Raw genomic sequence first — 20,399 nt, 5'->3', positions numbered from 1 at the left:
ATTAATATTAGACAACATATGCTTTAAGCCGAAATCATTGCTGGAGATAAAGCGGACATATTATAATAATAATAAAAGATTCATCAGGAAGATAAAAATATTTTTAATTTGTGTGACCCTAATAACATGGCCTCAAAATACATAAAGCAAAATTTGACACAACTACCAGGAGAGATAGTTAAATCCACAGTAATAATGAGCAATTTAAATTCATCTCTCTCAGCAGTTGATAGAACAAATAAACCAAAAAAGTCAGTAAAGATACAGAATATTTGAACTATACAATTAATAAATTTGACCTAATGGGCCTGTATATGTAGAACATTGTATTCAGCAACTACAAAATACATTCTTCTTTTAAGCACACACTGGGTTATAAAGCAAGATTGAAGGAAATAGTCCCTTTACCAAAACATTATTTAGTTAGGAATCAATTTTAAAACAATAATAAGAAAAATCTCCATTTTTTGGAAACCAGTTCTAAGTAACCCATTGATCAAGGAAGAAATTTTAGGAAAATTATATTTTAGGAAATTTTAGGGAAATTAATTTTTAGGAAATAATTAAATTTTTGGAAAACTATCTTGAACTGAGAGATAATGAAAATACTTCATTTAAAAACTTGTGCAATGCAGCTAAAGTAGCATTTTGAAGGAAATTTGTAGCCTTAAGTGTATTAATACTAGACATTGAAATATATGCAATATATGTTGCATATATGTAATATGTAATACAACATTATATATATTGATAAAATATATATTATAAAAGAAAGACTGAAAATGATGAGCTAAGCATCTGTCTCCAGAATTTAGGAAAAGAACAAAATAAACCTGAGTATAGATAGAAAATAATAAAGAGCAGATATGAAGGAAATAGAAAACAAACATTCAAATAAAAAGAATCAACAAGTCAGCTATTTTAAAAGATGAATGAAATTGAAAAACTGCTGGAAATTTTGAGCAAGATGAAAAAAAGGCACTAATAGCTATTATTGGAAATGGGGGGGGAAAAAAGACATTACTGTAGCTTTTGAAACATTAAAAAGATGAGAATAAGGTAAGTGCCACTTCACAAAGACACTCAGCCCACTTTCTGTCTACCAAGCTGTGTGCCTGGCCCAAAGCTTCATCCACCTCGAGGAGGACTGTCTTTTTCTAATCCACCTGAAGATACCATATGGGCAAGGAGTAGTGGATAAAGGGGTATTATGAACAACTTTATGCCAGCAAACTTGAAAATTTTAGATAACTGGGGTAAATTCCTAGAGGGGAAAAAGACTGACTCAAAAGAAATGAAAAATATGAATTGTTCTATAACTACTAAAGAAATTAAACTAGTCAAAACTCCAGATCCAGATGACTTTATTGGGAAAGTTTTACCAAACATTAAAGAAAAAAAAAAAAGAAGAAGAAGAAGAATTTCACAAACTCTGCCCAAAGAATAGAAAAATAAGAAACATTCCCTTACTCATTTTAGGAAATCAGCATGTCCATGAAACAATCTGAGACAAGAAAATTATAGACCAATCTCACTGATGACCATAGATGTGAAAATCCTAAATAAAATTCCAGGAGGTGGGGGGGTGGAGTTGGCAATGTATAGAAAGGACATAACATTGTGACTAAATTGGGTTAAATCCTGGAAAGGCAAAATTGGTTTAATACTGGAAAAGCAATCCACTATCTTAAAAGGAGTAAGGGAGGAAAACATATGTGATCATTTCAATAGGTAGGTACAGGTAAAGTATTTGAAAAAATTAAACATTCATTTATGATTTAAAAGAATAAACAACTCTTAAGCAAACTACAACTATTGACAATAGTGTCAAAAAAATGAAGTACCTAGGATTAAATTTTTAAAAATATACAAGGCCTGTAAAGGAACTTTATGGAGGGTCATTAGAGAAGACCTAGTGGGTAGATACACCATGATTATAGGGTCACAGTATCAAAGATGCCAGTACTCCTTGTGGTAGGCAGAAAAATGCCCCCCAAAGACGTCCACATTCTAATCCCCCAAACCTATGAATATGTTAAGTTACATGGCAGAGGGGTGTTAAGTTTGCAAATGGGATTAAGGTTGCTAATCAGCTGACCTTAATAGGGAGATTACCCTGAATAACCTGGATGGGCCCAATGTAATCACAATAGTCCTTAAATGTGGAAGAAAGTGACAGAGGAGGAAGAACCAGAAAGTGGCAGTGTGTGAAGGACTCAGCCCATTGTTGCTGGCTTTGAAGATGGAGGACGGGGCCGTGAGCCAAGGACACAGGCAGCCTCTAGAAGCTGGAAAAGGTGAGGAGACAGATTCTCCGCTGGAGCCCCCAGAAGGAATACAGCCTTGCTGACACCTTGCTTTTAGCATGGTGCGACCCATTCCAGACTTCTGACCTCCAGAACTGTTATATTAATAAATTTGTGTTGTTTTAACTTGGTGGTAATTTGTTACCGCAGCAATAAGAAGCTAATACCCTCCTCAAATTGAATTATAGATTAAATGCATTCCTCATCAAAATCCCAGTCAGGTTTTTGTGGAACTTGACAAGCGAATTCTAAAATGTACATGGAAGAGCAAAGGGCCAAGAATAATTAAGAATCTTGAAGAAGAATAAGATGGGATGGCTTTCTTAGCTGGGCATCAAGACCTACTTAATGGATAGTGATTCAGACACACAACATAAACAGGGTGATTCCTTTGGGATGAAGTTCAAAAACAGGCTTAAACTAAACTGTATTCTTCAGGGATGCTTCCAGAGTAAGGGAAAAACTCTAAAAAGCAAGATGAAGGTTAAGTCAGAACAGGGCTACCTGGGGGAGGGGGAGGAGAGGAGAAGGACCAGGGGTTGTCGGTTGGGATGCTTCCCGTACTCTGTTTCTTGAGTGGATGGTGGTAACACAGATGTTTGCCTCATAATTCTGTTAAACTGTACATTTCTGTTTCATGTACTTTACAGTACGATATTATAATTCCCCCCAGTTTAATCTATTACAAATCAGATGCTTCTAATTCCAGGCAATCAAAATGGTGGAAAGCTCCCCAGTTCAGTCTTGGAAGCAGTCAGCACTTGAATACCCAGACCCGTTAAAGATAGGGGAAAAGGGGCTTCCCTGGTGGCGCAGTGGTTAAGAATCCGCCTGCCAATGCAAGGGACACGGGTTCGAGCCCTGGCCCGGGAAGATCCCACATGCTGCGGAGCAAATAAGCCCGTGCGCCACAACTACTGAGGCTGTGCTCGAGAGCCCGCAAGGCACAACTACTGAGCCCACGTGCCACAACTACTGAAACCTGCGTGCCTAGAGCCCGTGCTCTGCAACAAGAGAAGCCACGACAATGAGAAGCCCGCGTACCGCAACGAAAAGTAGCCCCCTCTCGCCGCAGCTAGAGAAAGCCCGTGCGCAGCAACGAAGACCCAATGCAGCCAAAAATAAAAACAAACAAATAAATAAATGTAGATGAGCCTTACTTTAGAAGCAAAACTTCTAAACAAAATATTAGCAAACCAGAATTGAGCGGCAGGTCAATACTACAACATGCTCTGACTAAGCAAGGTTTATTCCAGGAAGGATATGGGTTCCACAGTGTCCACTCGATCCACATAACTCATCCCACCACCAAACTGAACCATATCAGTAAATTTGGGAAAGGAATGCTTAAGACACAGCAGACTTTTCTAGTAGAAACAGGTGTAGGGATAGAAGGAAGCTACTTCCCCATCATAAATGATCCCCATTTACCATCAAACATCAGAAAGTGCCCCTCTCAGAGATCCTAGTAGACAAGCACAGAAGGAAAGGCTTTCTCTGGCACAGGCACACAGCCGGCAGGAAGGGCCAGTAATCGATGCCCCCCTAAGCCCCCTATGACTTCACAGCCCCGCCTCAGAAATGCTGAATTTTAATTAGAGGCTAAAGTAACAATGTCATTGTCCTATGGCCCTGGCCCAAATTCCATCACAAGTCCCCTGTATACCCCTCACACAAGCACAAACGGTCCAAGAACACTCACCATAGCTCTGTAAGAGCTAACAATGGGAAATGACCAAATGGGAGCTGGTGGGATGATGGCAGAACAGTTGTCAGTTTATCCAGGCACATATTCTGCTCGCTCAGTGAATGGCCCAGGGCTGGGTATGCTGACACGGCCACATCTCTCAGCTACGCCCAGTGGTCTCTACCAAAGCTGACCATTTGCCCAGCCTGTGACTCTACAGTTCCACCTCTGGGCATTCACCCAAGAGAACTGAGCACACATGCCATGAAAAGACAGGGGCTCAGATGTTCACAGCAGCCTGACACATGATAGCCCCAGACTAGAAACACAAGGTGTAGATGAGCCACACAATGGAATATTATACAGCGACAAAAAAAGCAGAAGGGCTCTCCCCATGCCACCACAGAACGGATCACAGGCACGAGCGAAAGCAGCTGTTGCTGGGACCAGGAGGCTACTGATTGGAGGGAACCTTCTGGAATGATGGGAAAGCTCTACATTGTGACCTGGGTGCTGCTTACACATGTGTAAGTCACGTACACTGAAGACATGCACTTTAAACACTTTATGTGCACGTGTTATACCTCAGTTTTTCAAAGTTTAAAAATAAACTGAAAAACTAATAGCTAAAAATACATAAACCTTGTTAATGAAATGAGCAAACTGCAGGAGGATGTTCCCCACCCCCTTATTTATACAAAGTTTAAAATCACATAAAACAACACTTTGACATCTATGGTCACATAGTATATAATAAAATATAAAATCGTATAAGGCAGGGGTCCCCAACCTGTTAGGAACCGGGCTGCACGGCAGGAGGTGAGGGGCGGGTGAGCGAGCAAAGCTTCATCTGTATTTACAGCCGCTCCCCATCGCTTGCACTACCGCCTGAGCTCTGCCTCCTGTCAGATCAGTGGCAGCATTAGATTCTCATAGGAGCGAGAACCCTACCGTGAACTGCGCATGCGAGGGATCTAGGTTGCGCGCTCCTTATGAGAATCTAATGCCTGATGATCTGAGGTGGAGCTGAGGCGGTGACGCTAGCGCTGGGGAGTGGCTGCAAATACAGATCATCATTAGCAGAGAGGTTTGACTGCACAGAGACCATAATAAATCAGTTGCTTGCAGACTCATATCAAAACCCTATCAGTGAGTGGCAAGTGACCATGAAGCTGCATCATACAGAGTAGGCTAGATATAAGCAACACACTTCGGGTGTCACTGTCTCCCATCACCCCCAGATGGGACCATCTATCTAGCTGCAGGAAAACAAGCTCAGGGCTCCCACTGATTCTGCATTATGGTGAGCTGTATAATTATTTCAATATATATTACAATGTAATAATAATAGAAATAAAGTGCCCAATAAATGTAATGCGCTTGAATCATCCTAAAACCATCCACACACACCCCGGGCCCATGGAAAAATTGTCTTCCATGAAACCGGTCCCTGGTGCCAAAAAGGTTGGGGACCGCTGGTATACGGGAGAGACTAACTCCAAATTCTAGACAGAGGTACCCTCTGGGGCAGGGAGAGGAACGCCCAGGGCTGAGCTGGGGACCATGGGCCTTGATTGCATTGTCAAGTTTTATATTTCTTCTGGTCAGTGGTGCATACATGTTAAATTATCATCAGTGTTTTTGTGACAGCCCAAGATCACTGTTAATAAAGCTTGTCCCACCCTCACTCAAAATCCTACCATAGCTCCCAGTGCCCTCAGAGTAAAACCCTCCCTCCTCACCTGTCTGGTCTCATCCCCTCTCAGGCCTCCAGTCTCGCCCTCCTCCCCTCTGCTCCTGCCACCCCCACCTATGTGCCCCAAGCTTGTTCCCACCTCTGCACTCGCAGATACCTCCACCTCGTGTACCCATATCGGCTGCCTCCTTCCCAACACTCACATCTCAATTCAAATCTCGCCTTCCCCGAGCCAGGCCAGCTTGTCCATACATACAATTGTTCTTTGTTCCACATTTCCTGTGTCCCCTATCTGCCTAGAAGCCCCCCAAGGGAAGGGTCCCCTGTTTGGTTTGTCACTGCTGTGTCCCCAGGATCCAGGGCAGTGCTAGGCTGGGACTGGGACCTGTGGACATGCCCACAAGGCTCTGCCAGTGGTGGCCACCAGGGGGCGCCCACGGGTCAGAAATAAATGCTTGCGGACTTGGGTCCAAGGCCACAGAGAAAGGTGGGCGGGACAGGCCTGGGGATGGGGAGATCAGGCCCTCTCTGAGCATGGGGGTGCCCCAGACACATGTTATCCTTTCTGGGGGATTCTCATTTAGCCTGACTGTGGCAGATGTAGAAACTGAGGCTCGGAAATGTCATAGAAAGTTCTCAGTTTCCGAATGCTCCCAGATCACTCAGCTGTGCTCTCTCAACCCCCGCCAGAAGAAGCTAGGGAAACTATGGTTGGAAGGAGGACAGGGGCACTGGGGCCCTGATCTCGGGTGGTGCCTGTGATCCCCACCGGCCAGCCTGTCCTGGCTAAAAGGATCAAGTTAGGGCCACCAAGGAGTCAGTCTGACCCTCCCAGACTCAGGGAACCTTAGCTCACAGCAGGTGGCCCAGTACCTGCCTGAGCCCTGCAGCCCCCCTGAACACATGGGGAAACTGAGGCCCAAAGACAGGCTGGAGCAGTCCTCAGGGCACCAGGACTGGGCAGGTCCCCTACACCCAGTGCTGCTCCCTGGGGTCGGGACGGGGGCCTCCTGGGGGAGAGCAGACAGGGCACCCCTCACCCACTTCCTTCCAGCTATTCAACAGATGTGGAACTGGGTCTGTCCCTTGCTCAAGCTCAGCCGGGAACCCCAGTCCAAAGCCGAGCCCCACAGACTGGCTCCCCTTGCTGTGTGACCTCAAGCAGACTCCTGACCCTCTCTGGGCCTGTTTCCATGTCCACATGGGGCTTCTACATGCCATTTTGTTAGAAGAGAGGAAGTTCTAGGTTGTTGTCAACCATGTAGGAACTATTCAGTTGCCCTCTCTAGGGGCCAAGATCCTTTTAGAAGGTGCAAGGCCCTGGTGTCGCCAATTCACTCTTGTTCCTTTAGCTGAGGTGAAGTTCACATAACATATAACAATTTACATAACCATTTTGAAGTGGGCAATTCCACGGAATCTAGTGCATTCACAATATTGTGCAACCACCACCTCTATCTAATCTCAGAAATTTTCATCACCTCAAGGGAAACCCGTCCCCATGAGCAGTCACTCCCCATCCCCCTCCCTCAGTCCCTGGTAACTACCAATCTGCTTTCCATCTCTGTGGATTTGCCTGTTCTGGACATTTCATGTAAATGGAATCACGTGCTATGTGGTCTTTTGCGTCTGGCTGCTTTCACTCAGCATGACGTTTTCAAGGTTCATCCATGTTGTAGCATGTATCAGTGCTTCATTCCTTTTTTATGGCTGAATAATATTCCATTGGGTGGATTTACCAGATTTTGTATAGTCACTCCTCTGTAGATGGACACTTGTGTTGTTTCCATCTTTTGGCTAATGTGAATAATTCTCCTATAAACATAGGTGTAAAAATATCTATCTTCATCCCTGCCTTCAGTTCTTATGGGTATATACCTAAGGGTGGAATTCCTGGATCATACAGTAATCCCATGTTTAGTTTTTTTGAGGAATTTCACTGGTTTTTATAAGACTAAAAGGCCATGACTCCTGGCCAAACTGGGAATACCATGCCTGGAAATTTCTGGCAAGTTCTTTTCAGTGATCACTGCCCAGCCTCCCTACAGAACCAAATCTCATGTATTTCAAGTGCTGCCCAAATTGTTTTTTGTGACTGTATATATTCACCTTTGGATTGAGATATAACACACAGCAATTTGTGCCAAATACTCAGATCTGAGGTGTGTAGCCTGATGCGTTTTTACCTCTGTGTATGTTCAAATTGACACATAACATAACACCGCTCCATCCCCCAGGCAGGCTCCCTTGTGCCACCTCCCAGAAGGAACTACTATCCTGCTGGCTAACACCATTGGTTCATTTTGTCTGTTCTTGAACTTCAGGTACACAGACTCACACAGAGTGTCCAGTTTTTGATCTCACTGCTTTTGCTCATCATCGTACCTGAAAGATTCACCCACATCCTCCATCCTTTTTCCTTGCAGTATACTATTCCACAGCACAACCATACAGCAATTTGTTTGGCCAGTTCTGTCGATGGGTGTTCAGCTTGTGTCCAGAGCTTCTCCAAGCGGGTGTGCCCAGGTCCTGTGGCTACTGCATGTTTTCATCTCTTGTGGATAAACACCCAGGGGTGGAATGTCTGGGTTATAGGGGAGGGGGGAATCTATGTTCAGTGGACACTGCAAAACAGTCTTCCAAGGTGGCTGTGCCATTTTACCTCCCACAGAGGTGAGCTAGGGTTCCATTTGCTCCACATCCTCGTCAGCACTTAGGGTTATCAGACTTTTCCATTTCAGCCCTGCTGGTAGGGCTGTGGTTCATGCATGTTCCAACCCCACTGCAATTGGACTTTGCACCCACCGGATTCTGTGCCAAGCTCCCCACTGAGGAACAAGTGGGGTGCTGACCACACCCACCTTTTTGAGCGGCCCCCTCTGCCCTCGGCTTCTGGGCCACCATCCCCCTCTGTATTTTCCTACCACTGTTTCGTCTCCATCCCCTCCGTGGATCCTCTTTCTCGGCTTGATCTTGAAACAAGGTCTCCAGGTCCTCCTGCCTCCCAGGAAATGGCCACAGAGTTAAGGGATCCCCCGAAGGACCCAACACTCTACTTCTCCTCCTCACCCCGGGGGGCCTCTCCTGCCTCAGTGAGCGCCAGCCTAGCTATTCCAAAGCACAAACGGGAAATCGAGGCTCATCTCCCCCACATGGATCACCCATGATCCCACCCTTTCCACCTCCTGAGTCTCAGCTCCCCCACTTCTCCCCTCCCCTCCCGCACCCTCCTAGCCTAAGCCCCTGCATCTCCACTGGATGCGCCCAGCTGTCCTGGATGTCCTACCAGCCCTGGCACTTGCCTCTTGTCCAACTCACACCACGTGCTTCTAAGACCATGCGTTGCCCCTCTTAGGTGTTGTCTGGCCCACTTCTTAGCATTTGTCCCCTGACCAGGCCCTCAGGCAAGTCCCTGCTGCATCTGGTTCCTCTGACCTCTCCAGCCCCTCCTCCCACCCTCATTCATTCATTCATTCATTCGGATATTTATTGAGAACCTGCTGAGTACCAGGCCACGTTCTCAATGCAAGGAGGCAACTGAACCACAAAAACAAAACCCCTCCCCTCGGGGGCATGAGGTAAGGGCAACAGATATCTCCACCACAGCATGCCGGGACCTGCATGAGGGCAGGGAGGCCCCGGCCTGGCATGGGGTGGAGAGGCATCCCAGGGCACTCAGTGTAGAGGCTGAGGCCTGGGACGGGCAGGACGCAGCCAGCCAGGCGTGGCAGGGAGAGAAGAACGAAGACCAGGACCCCCCAGAGAAGGGGATGGGGAGCCACAGAGAGGTTTAGGTTTTCACAGCTTCCCCTGGCGGCTGATGGGAGAGAGGAGAACCCAGGCAGGAGGGAGGTGGGGAGGCCTGGGGTGTTGGGTGATGGAGAGAAGAGGTCGGATTTGGGATGTGGCCAGAGAGCTGAGAAGGCTTGGGGACTTGGGGCTGTGGGGTAGGGAGGTTGTGGCGGTGATGACGGCATGGAAGGGCCTCCCATACTCTCTGGGCAGCAAACACATCCGAGCAGGGGATTCAGTTCCTCAAAAATGCCACATAGGCACGTGCGCGCACACACACATGGGTGCATCACGCACGCGTGCATAAGCACGCAGAGACACAAAGCGTGAACAGATATACACACGAAACACAACTACACACACAACAGACACACAGAGAGACACACAACACAGAGAGACACGCCTACAACAGACACAGATACACAGAAAGATACACACGTACACGTGTGCCTACAGCACAAAAACACACACGCACCCTCTCCAGGCCAGCCTTTGAGGGACAATCCTTTTTGCCCCTCTCTCTCCCCCGGGCCCCCAGCTCCCGCCACAGGGCCAGGCCAGGTTCCAGTGTCACTGAGCCGGTGTCAAAGGTCCCTCTCTGCCTCTCAGCCCCTGCCCAGTCCTGACCACACACTGTGTGTCCTGCTCTGTCCCCCACCCTGGGGGCTCCTCAGGGCACATGGCAGGTGTGGGAGGGGCAGTCAACAATGCCTACTGAGCAAAAGGTCCTGGTCCCCTAAGCCTCTCTCCCCTGCTACTGCCTCCACACTCTCCCAACCTCAAAGCAGAGCTCCCCACTCCCCAACTTCTCATCGGCTCAGCCTCACCCCTTGACTGAGCCGGATGCAGACACCCCATCTCAGAGAGGTCAGGGGTGAGCCAGAGAAAGGGCTGGGGGGTGCCCAATAGCAGAGCTAGAATCTACTTGGGAGATCAAGGAGGGCTGCCTGGAGGAGGGGACATTTGAGGATGAGCTGGAGCTTGGCAGGCAGATGGTTTGGGGGTCCTCTAGTCAGAGGGACAAACCTGGTAACTTCATCTAGTGCAGTCTGAGCCCAGAGCTGCTCCACCAGGAGGGATCATCGGGCTGTTTGCTTCTTTTTTAAAATTGTGGTGAAATACACATAACTTAAAATTCACCATCTTAGCCATTTTTAAGATCACAGTTCAGTGGCATTAAGTCATTTCACACTGTTGTGTAACCATCACCACTGTCCATCTCCAGAATTTTTCATCTTGCAAAACTGAAACTCTGTCCCCATTAAACACTAACTACCCATTTTTCCCTCCTTCCCTGGCAACTCCCATTCTACTTCCTGTCTCTACAAATTTGTCTACTTTAGGGACCTCACATAAGTGGGATCACACAGTATTTGTCCTTTTGCGACTGGCTTCTTTCGCCCAGCATCATGTCCTCCAGGTTCATCCCTGCTGTAGCAGGTGTCAGAATTTCCTTTCTTTTAAAGGTTGAATAATATTCCATCATACATATATAACACGTTTTGTTCATCCATTCGTCTGTCGCAATCTATTTTCAATTTTTTTGAGGAACTGCCATACTGTTGGCTGTTTGTTTTTAAACCAGAGTGTTTCTCAGTCGTCCCATCCAGGACCTGAACAGTCCTTCCTGCCCCAACTTCCGCCTGCCAAGCAGGGCTCCCCATCGGCTAGACCCCTCAATTGTCTCATCCATCCCTCAGATCTGCTCTGAGAGGCAGTGGCTCTTATAAAGCCCATTTCATAGAAGAAAACAGGTTGGAGAGCAGGAGTGATGTGCCTAGTGTCAACCAGCAGGGGCTGGCTTGTCCCAGCTCCCAAAACCACAGGCTGCCCGCCTCTCCACATAGCCCAGAACGTTCCCAGCCCCTCAGCAGTTCCTGCACAGCCCGTCTCCCACCCTGCCCGCACTCAGACACTGAGAGCATTTCCCATCCCCCTCCTGGCTCTGCTCCCTTCTAAGAGAAACAGGTTGCACCTGGCACGGCTTCCCAGAAGGCCTGGAGCAGCAAGAGCCCAGCCACGTGAGTGGGTGTGTGTGGAGGCGTGCAGTCACACTGAAGCACCCACCACGCCACCGCTTGAGGAGGGAGGGGTCCTAGACCCAACAGTGAGGACCTGCGAGGTGCCGAGCACACAGCGTTGGAGCCAGCCAGACCTGAGTGAGACCGGGGCTCGGCTACTTGCCGGCTGGGTAACCAAGAGCATCTGAGCCTCAATCCATCATCTGGGAAATGGGCTCACAGTGGCCCTTGCGTCTCAGGGAGGATTCTGTGAGGGGACTCGGGGCTAGGGGGCCCTGTGCAGCTGAGGGTCCAGCAGGCTGGCAGAGCTAAAGCGCTCAGGTGTTTCGTCCGCATGGAGGTCAGAACAGCAGAGGCAGGGCCACCATCACCCCAGCTCCAATAGCAGGCCTTCCTAGGAGCACTGACTGCATAATGGGGGAGCCCATCCCATCCTCAGCCAAGAAAATCAGATGATAGCACAAGGCTTCACCATTTGAAATGTTGAAACCACCCGGAAACCAGCCCCAGGACACTGCCACACAGTTTAAAAATCGTTTTTCTAATGGAGGTGAAATTCACATGGCATAAAAGGAGCCATCTTAAAGTGAACAGTTCAGGGGCACTCTGTGCATTTGCAAAGTTGTGCAACCACCAGCAGTATCTAATTGTAGATCGCTTTCATCACCCCAAAAGGGAACCCTGTTCCCATGAGCAGTCCCTCCCTGTCCCCCCCTCCCCCGGTCCCTGGAACTGCTTGTCTGCTTCCTGCCTCGACGGATTTGTCTCTTCTGGACATTTCATATAAATGGGATCATGCACTATGTGGCCTTTTGTGTCTGGCTTCTTTCACTCAGTGTGACAAATTTGAGGTTCATCCACGTTGTAGCATGTGTCAGGCTTCATTCATTTTAATGGCTAATATTTCCTTGTATTATGGACCACATTTTGTTTATCCTTCACCCATCAATGGGCATTTGGTTTGTTTCCACTTTTTGGCTACTGTGAAAATGCTGTTGTGAATATTCATGTACATGTATTTGTTTGAGTCCCTCTGCCACACATTTTTGAGTCCTCCAACCAGGAGACCCAAGTGGCTCAGGCCCCATGGAGGCAGCACTGATTTATAGAACAAAGTTCCATATTTTGCTCACGTCTCTTGAAAAACATGAAAGAGGGGATGAAAACCAGCAGTTCCCTCACCTCTCACCCCAATAACCCTCCCTGCCTTGTGCACAAAATCTCCAAACCTGAACCAGCAAGGGGGGGATGGGGTGAGCAGGCAGGAACTGGGTTGTTTTGGGTAAAGAGTCCAGGGATGCTGGTGTTCTGGGGCATCTCGGCCCCTCCCTCCAAGGGCAGGGAGGTGTGGACAACCTCCCTGAAGCCACAGGGTAAGACAGAGGCAGGACCAGTGACCCTGTCTCAGACCCCAGCTGGAAGCTTGAGACTCATCTTTGACCCCAGTCCCTCCGTGCTGCTCCCATCAGACCCCCTAGCCTTGGCCACCAGGGTCAGGAGGACCATGGTGGAGCTGGTGAGAGTCAGAGGTGAAAACCCCTTTTTAGAATCAGAGCGTAAGTGAAATGAGTAATGTTTAATATCAGCGTATCAGTTTAATAAAGCAGTAGGTACGGTGACTTGGCAGGACACAGGAAGGCAAGAAAATGTGTCACACTTATACCAAATTAAGGATGTTGAGTTATGGCTGTAGGCAACTTCAGTTTTAACACCATCTACCAAAATAAACTTTATTTCCTAGAAAATTTTATTCACTTTGTTATTTCCTGTAACTTAAAATGTGTATGCATATACATATACATACATATGTATATACATAATACATATATATAGTTTATTTATGTATAATTAATTGTACTGTTTGGGCTGCAGTAAAATCAAATTTGAAATTAAAAACAAAAGTCCCCCACGTCCCAGGGTCTCGACTGAGAGGGAACATGTCCCCTCCCAGGAGCTCGGGTCAGCAGGTACAGGAGGAAGAGCCAGGTTTCAGAGCCATGGAATCACTTCCTCCTGGAATCTCAGCTTCCTTCTCTGTGAAATGGGGAGAGTGTCACTTTGACTCCAAGCATTCTCACACACTGTTCCCTCAGCCTGGTCATCCCTTCCATGTCTTCTGCTTGATGAGCTCCTACATATCCACTAAACCCCAGCTGTGGCATCCTTCCTCCAGGCAGCCACCCTAGACAGACACCTGAATTCCTCCAGCCTCCACCCTCCTTCTAGCCAAGCCCTGATGCTGCAGGGCTGGGGACGGGATCTGTGTCCAGCTCTGTCTCCCCCAGACTTGGGGCTCCCTGAGGGCCAGTCTGGGGGGCCAGGGTGGGGGATGTTAAATGAAAATGGAGACACCACTATCCCCACCTGATGGATGAGGGTGACTTTGAGAGGGACCCAACTCCCGAGAGTCACCCAGTCATTTAGCCCCAAAGCCGCAGACTCAACCCTGGGGCCGTTGGGCTCCGAGTACAGTGCTCCTTCCCCAAACCTGTGAGTTGACCTAACTACCCACCACCCTCAGAGGGTTGCTGCTTGCTCTGACCCCCTCCTGGGTCCCTGCAGCCCCTTCCCCGGGCCAGAACAGCCCGTCCCCTGGTAGGGGGTGCTGTCCTTCTGGCGGCCCCAGGGTCATAGATAAGGCCACTGGGCCTGGCTATCGGCAGGAAACATCTTGGCAGGACAGGAAGCTACGGCACTGGCCAGCCGCGCCCTCGCCTGCCTCAGCCTATCTGCGGCCAGATATTTTGGGAGCCACTATATAAACCCCGACCGGGCTGCCAGTTGTTCCCGGGGGAAGCTTGAAGCGTCACGTTCCTCGGCAGCTCCCGCTGGCCCTGAGGCTGGTGGAACACGGACACCTGGGTGCTCAGAGCAGAGCGCGCCCGGCTGGCTGGAGGGGCCGGGGCCTGTGTGTGCGACTCGCCGTTCAGTCCCAGTGCAGCCACTTGCCGGCTGAGCGACCCAGGGTGAACGACGTCACCTCTCTGGCCCTTGGTTTTCCCCTCCCCACAGCCCTCCGTCCTGTCCCAGGAAACACAAACTCGGGTCCCAGAGCCTTTCCTAAAGTTTCTCGGTCTGATGTGGCACCTGCTGACACCTGAGGGCCAACCCGCCCCCTCCTGACCCTGGGAAGTGCCCAGGAATCTGCATTTTAAACTAGCTGCGTGATGAGATCCTTATAGCTCAAGCTTCTCAAGTTCAAGGACATGCCATTGGTCCAAACTCTCCAGGATGCCTCACCTCCCCTGGACAAGCACCCAGCCAGACCCTGAACAAGTGCTGGATCAGAGAGACAACATTCCAAGGATGTGGCTGTAGTTATTCCCATTTTACAGAAGAGAGAATTGAGGCCCAGAGAGGGGAAGGGACTTGCTTGAGGCTACACAGCAGGCCAGAGGCAGGGTCGCATCAGAGCCCAGGCCCGAGGTCTCTTCCCACACCCCATGCACCTCTCAGGAGGCTTAGAGGGGCTGAGTGTAGCTCCTGAGGCCACACAGCCAGCCAGTGGCAGGGGTGGGATTCAAACCCGGGTCTGTGTGCTCCCCCATCCCCACCCTGGTCGACACAGAACAGAACCATCCCTAACCCAGTAGCTACTGCTTGGGGCCTGACTAGCATGCACATTTCGCCCAAGACCAGTAAAAGTGAAACGCAGAAGTGAAATAAAAATACTCAAGAGCTCAGTGGGGCTCGGAGTCGGCGCCTGCTCTCAGACCCCTGGCCCTTTCCTGGTGAGAGGCGAGGGGGCAGGACAGCAAGCCAGGCAGGGGAGACCAAGCGTGGCTATGTAAAGTGGCCGGCCCAGCACCTGCGGCCGCTTGCCAGTGCGGGTGCTGGAGCGTGCCCAGTGGCCCCCACCCCGGGCAGCTGCAGCCGGCGAGAGGGAACGGCCATGCCAGATATAACCTGACCTGAACTCCACCCAAAGCCAGAGCTCCAAGGCCGGCCTGTGCCTGGAAAGCCAGTTTTGGCCGAATGAGCTTAGGCAGGTTCTGGGCTTCCATCTCCCCCCTGAGGAAGGTCTCAGCATGGCCGTGTGTCCCCTGCAGTCCTCCTCCTCCCCCTCCTCTCTACAAGGCCTGGTGTGAGGTAAGGCGTTAGACTACCCCTGTCTTGGCCAGCCTGCAGTAATGAGCTCCTGCTCCGCTTGCTGCCCCCCCGGGCATCAGGCTGCCATCGTTCTCCTGACGGGATGCTCGCTACCATCAAAGTAGCCTGGAACCCGTGCCTCCTTCAGAGTGGACCCCCACCCTGCCTTGCTCTGCCATGGAACCACCCGGACGAGGTGACAGGGACCTGGGTCTGTCCTTCTCTAAGTTAAATGCCTTAAAGCCTCCAGTGCCTTCTCCCCGGGCACCACTCTGAAGTGTATACACACACACATACATACCACGGTGGTTTTCACTGAACCCGCTGTCTGTCTGCCTTATTTCAAAGTGGCAGGAGCAGCTGCTTGCCTGCTCTGATCAACCCAGAATGGGGAGAGAAATCACCTCCCTTGTTCTAGAGTCTATACCTCTATTAATGCAGCCCAAGGACCCAGCAGCTTATTGGGCAGCTACGTCAGAGACAGAGGGCCCCTCATGTTATCATTAATCATCAATTCAAAAATGTTGAGCCCACCAGGAAGTTTGGCAGGAGGGGTTAGGGCTAGGGATGTTCTGTTTCTTGATCTGGGCGCTGGTTACACAGGTGTGCTCACTTTGTGAAAAGTTATCGAGCTGTAGACTTAGGATTTAGGCACTTTTCTGTCTATATGTTACACTTGAAGAGAACATTTAAGAAGAAGAAAAAGAAAGAAGGCAGTTTGACGTCAGGCTGAGACTGACAGGTAAGTAGGCAATAACTGGTTGAGGTTCAGAGGCATGGATGGTTGCAGGAAGAGCAAGTGCAAAGGCCTGGGGGCCTGGGGGGGGGGGCCTCATGTGTCTGAGGATCTGGCAGAGACCCGGGTCTGGGGCGGGGGCAGGGACTGGCCACACAGAGCCTCAAAAGCCACAGCCAAGAGCATGGACGTTATCCTGAAACCAAAGCAATGCCATCAAGAGGTTTAAGTGGAGGCCGACGACATGGGGTGGACATAGGCAAAGGCCACTGAAGCCACAAGCAGGAGTGTTTATGATGGAGCGAGGGGGGAATGCTCAGCCCATTTGCCAGAGGGGAAAACTGATGCCCAGCAAGGCCAGGCTACTTGGCTACACGTTAATGGTGGAGGTGCAGTGTGAGCCTGCCTGACTCTCCCAGGGTCTCTTTCTTTCCAGTCGGATGCCCCGTGCACCTCAGGGTAGGAAGGATCGTTGCGCCCAAGAGGCAGGCATCCCGGGTTCGGGTCCCAGTCTGAGCTCACTGGCCTCTGGGTCCTCATCTGTAAAATGGGGACCCGGGAAAGTTATGAGGGGTCCTTTCCAGTCCTGTTGCAGGGGGCACTCGGTAGGCAGTGAGTCCAACAGGGTCTTCCTGGTCAGCTCAGGGGGCATTTCATAACCCGGGGACCACGGAGGCGGTTTTTCTGAGAAACCCGAAGCCGAGGAAGAAATCCTTTGTTTATGGGGGACCGTGGGATAGGAGCAGTACCCTCCAGCCTGCACCAAGAGAGACTCTGCAGAGAAGGCAGAAGGTAGGAGTTTTAAAAAGAAGAAATGTCCCAATAATGCAAATGCAGGCCCGAGGGGGTGAAACCAAAGCAGGAAAGGGAGAGCAATGGAAGAGACGCCTGTCAGGGGACACCCACCTCGCGCAGAGCAGGCAACCGGTCACCACCAAGACCCCCCTGCCCACCTCCCTTGCTCAGGCCCTCCCTGTGGCTCTGGGACCCACCCCTGTCACCCTACCATGCTCTCTGATATCACCTTACTCATTTGACTTTCTCTCATCTGTCCCCTGGCCATCGGCCACTGGGAGGGTAAGACCTTGCCGGCTTGCTGCCCATCAAATTTCCGGCTCCCAGCCCAGACCCTGGCACCAGGAGGAGCTCGGTAAATATTTGTTGCCTGAATAAACTGTGGCAGGCCATCCCCCGAGCTTATCTCAACAGGAGATTTATCGGCCTGGGCTTGACACCAGGCCAGCAGCTCGAACCCCAGCCTGGCTTCAGTCTGGCCATCACACCTCTATGAACCCCTGTGTTCTCAGCTGAACTATGGGTTTGGGGGAAACACATTTTATGGGGGGGGGGGTCCCAGGAGATAACCCACAGCACACAGACAGCCAGGGACACAGGCAGTGCTTGGTAAATGGCCCTGTCATCACCGCCCCCCCAACCCCTGGCCTCGTGCCCCTGCCGACCCCCGGATAGAGCTCCTGTCTGCCCCCCAACCCCAGGGAAAGAGAGAGCAAAGGTGGCGCCAGGACTCGCTGGGAGCTGGTAGGCTCCCCCCACCTCGGGCTCTTTCTAAGAAGCCAGCAATGATAACATTCCCCCCAAAACAGGAAACCAGTGGGTCGGACTGGATATTGCAGAAGCCTCCAACAAGTTCGCCCCCCGGTGCACAGCCCACCGACCCCATGGCCGGCTTCAGGGCCCGCTGGCACAGCTTGGAAAGATTTTTATGTAAAAGTGGCCGATGCAAATCCAGGGGCCCTGGAACCACGAAAGCCCCACTTCCCCTTAACCATCCTTAGCCTGAGTAGCTGCCACCTGGGCGTGGTGGGGCAGGAGCGTCGGTGGGCACTGGGCGCCCTCACTGGGCTGGGTGCCGGCGCCCACCCTGCTCTGAGGGTCCAAAGGGAGGGGGGGAGGGGACAGTACAGGTGCCCCCCCCCCAAAACTACTCCCACTTTAGGGGTGATCACAGAGGCTAGCTCCGATTTTTTATCAAGATAAAATTTACATAACATAAAATTCACCATTTTAACCATTTTAAAGGGTACGAATTTAGTGGTTTTTAGCACATCCACAATGTGGTGCGATCATCACCTCTATCTAATTCCAGAGAACATTTTCATCACCCCAAAAGGAACCCTGTCCCTATCAGCAGTCACTCTCTCCTCCCCCCCACAACTCCCAGCCCTGACAAACCATTATCATCTGCTTTCCGTCTCTGCGGGTTTGCCTGTTTGGATATTTCATATAAATGGGATTGCACACTATGTGGCCTTTCGCGTTGGCTTCTTCCACTCACCTTAATGTTTTCGAGGTTCATCCACATTGTGACATGTATGAGAGCTTCATTCCTTTTTATGGCTGAATAATATCCTATTGTACAGATGGACCACTTTCTGTTTATGAACTCAGCTGTCAATTGGCATTTGGTTGTTTCCACATTTGGCGACTCTGACTAGTGCTGGTGTGGATATGTGTGTGTGCGCAAGTTTTTGTGTGGACACGTGTTTTCACTTCTCCTAGGTCTGCACCTAGAAGGGGAATTGCTGGGTCATATGGTAACTCGATGTTTAACTTTGAGGAACCGCCAAGTTCTTCTCCAAGCGACTAAACCGGTTTACATACTTACCAGAAGTATAGGAGGGTTCCAACTTCTTCAAATCCTCACCAACCCTTGATTGTTTTTGTCTTTTTGAAGATAGCCATCCTAGTGCGTGAAAAGTGGAAGCCCCTATTTTACAGACAGAGAAACATGCTCAGAGAGGAGGACCTGCTTGCACAGCGTGAAAACTCAGCTCCTCAGACTTGAAGGCAAAGAGAAATGTGGGTAGATCACAAGGAGAACAGGGCAGATGTGCTCCAGGGAATTCGCCTCAAGTAGGAATCAGAGACTTGCTCATCCCATCCAACTTTCCTGCACAGGCCAGAGGTCTGCATAAAATCTCTAGGAACCCAAATAGAACCTCCTTGCATGCTCCCATGACAGGGCGCTCACTACCCATGGGGCAACCTGGTGGGACCCTCGCCCCTGAATCGGCTCCCAGGGTTAGCAGATTCTTTCCCAGATGGAGCCTCAACTTTCCCCTGGCTTCCCCTCAGCATGCCCTTGACCTTGGGGACCTCCTGCTCAGGGACAGCCTCACAGAGGTCCACAGACACCACCCAGCCCCCCCATTCAAGCCTTCTCCAGTTTCACAGCTGGGTTTCCAATACATAGAATCCATATTTTTAAAACAGCCCAGCAACTAAATGCAATGTGGGATCCTGGAACAGAAAAAAGGCACCAGTGGAAAAGTTGGTGAGGTTCAAATAAAGTCTGGCATTTCGTTAATAGTAACGTAAACACACCAGCATTCATTCCTTCAATTTGGCAAAGGTACCGTGAAAATGTCAAATGTTGATGGGGGAGGCTGGGAGGAGGGCTACAGGGTACTGCCTGTGCGACTTGTCTGGAAGCCTAAGATTATTCCAAAATAGAAAGTTTATTTAAAGAGTTAGCTGGACATGAACACACATCAACCCCCAAATCCTATGGGGGGAACAGAAAAAGAATAATCTCAGAACCTGGGACCCAAGCAAAGCCTAGGGACTCTGGCTACCCCTTCGCCTTGCAGCTCCCAATTGCTCTGTCCCTGTCCTGGGCCACGCCTGGGCCGACCTCCCCAGGAGCAAACTCTCCAAGCCTCATATCCAGTGTCATCTCAGAGAGGTTCCACCAACCTCCCCCAACCCAAATCAGCCCCCGACACCTCCCCTTGACTGTATCCATCCGTTCACAGCTATTTATTATGCAGATGCAGCATGCCTGGCTGGGGTACAGCAGTGAGCAAGACAGACAAGATACCTGCCAATGGAGAAAGAAACAGTAAGTGTATAAACGTGCAACATAACATCAGGAAAAATCTTTATGATACAGAAAAACGAATCAAGTTAAGGAGATGGGAGGGACTAGGAGGGTTATTTCAGCTGGGAAAGTCAAGGAAGGCCTCCTTGTTTGAGCTCAGACCTGCAAGAGGTGAGGGAGTGAGCCAGAGGGAGTGAGCCAAGGGAACAGCATTCTTGAGAAGGAACAGCC

General features: G+C 50.0%; 1 protein-coding gene across 1 annotated transcript in view; it reads left to right on the top strand.

The window, feature by feature from the left end:
• AP1M1 (adaptor related protein complex 1 subunit mu 1) overlaps window positions 1-3,699 on the top strand; it is a 39,532-nt gene extending 35,833 nt beyond the window's left edge. Inside the window, exon 12 of the mRNA XM_036846971.1 lies at window positions 3,687-3,699. Coding sequence (XP_036702866.1) covers window positions 3,687-3,692 — 6 coding nt within the window. The 3' untranslated portion in view covers window positions 3,693-3,699. The remainder of the gene's footprint in view (window positions 1-3,686) is intronic.
• Window positions 3,700-20,399: the final 16,700 nt, after the last annotated feature.

Source organism: Balaenoptera musculus, chromosome 3 (genome assembly GCF_009873245.2).
Source record: "Balaenoptera musculus isolate JJ_BM4_2016_0621 chromosome 3, mBalMus1.pri.v3, whole genome shotgun sequence".
In the NCBI taxonomy this organism is placed as follows: domain Eukaryota; kingdom Metazoa; phylum Chordata; class Mammalia; order Artiodactyla; family Balaenopteridae; genus Balaenoptera; species Balaenoptera musculus.
Note: the sequence above shows the minus strand (reverse complement) of the source record. Positions and strands in the feature narration are given on the sequence as shown.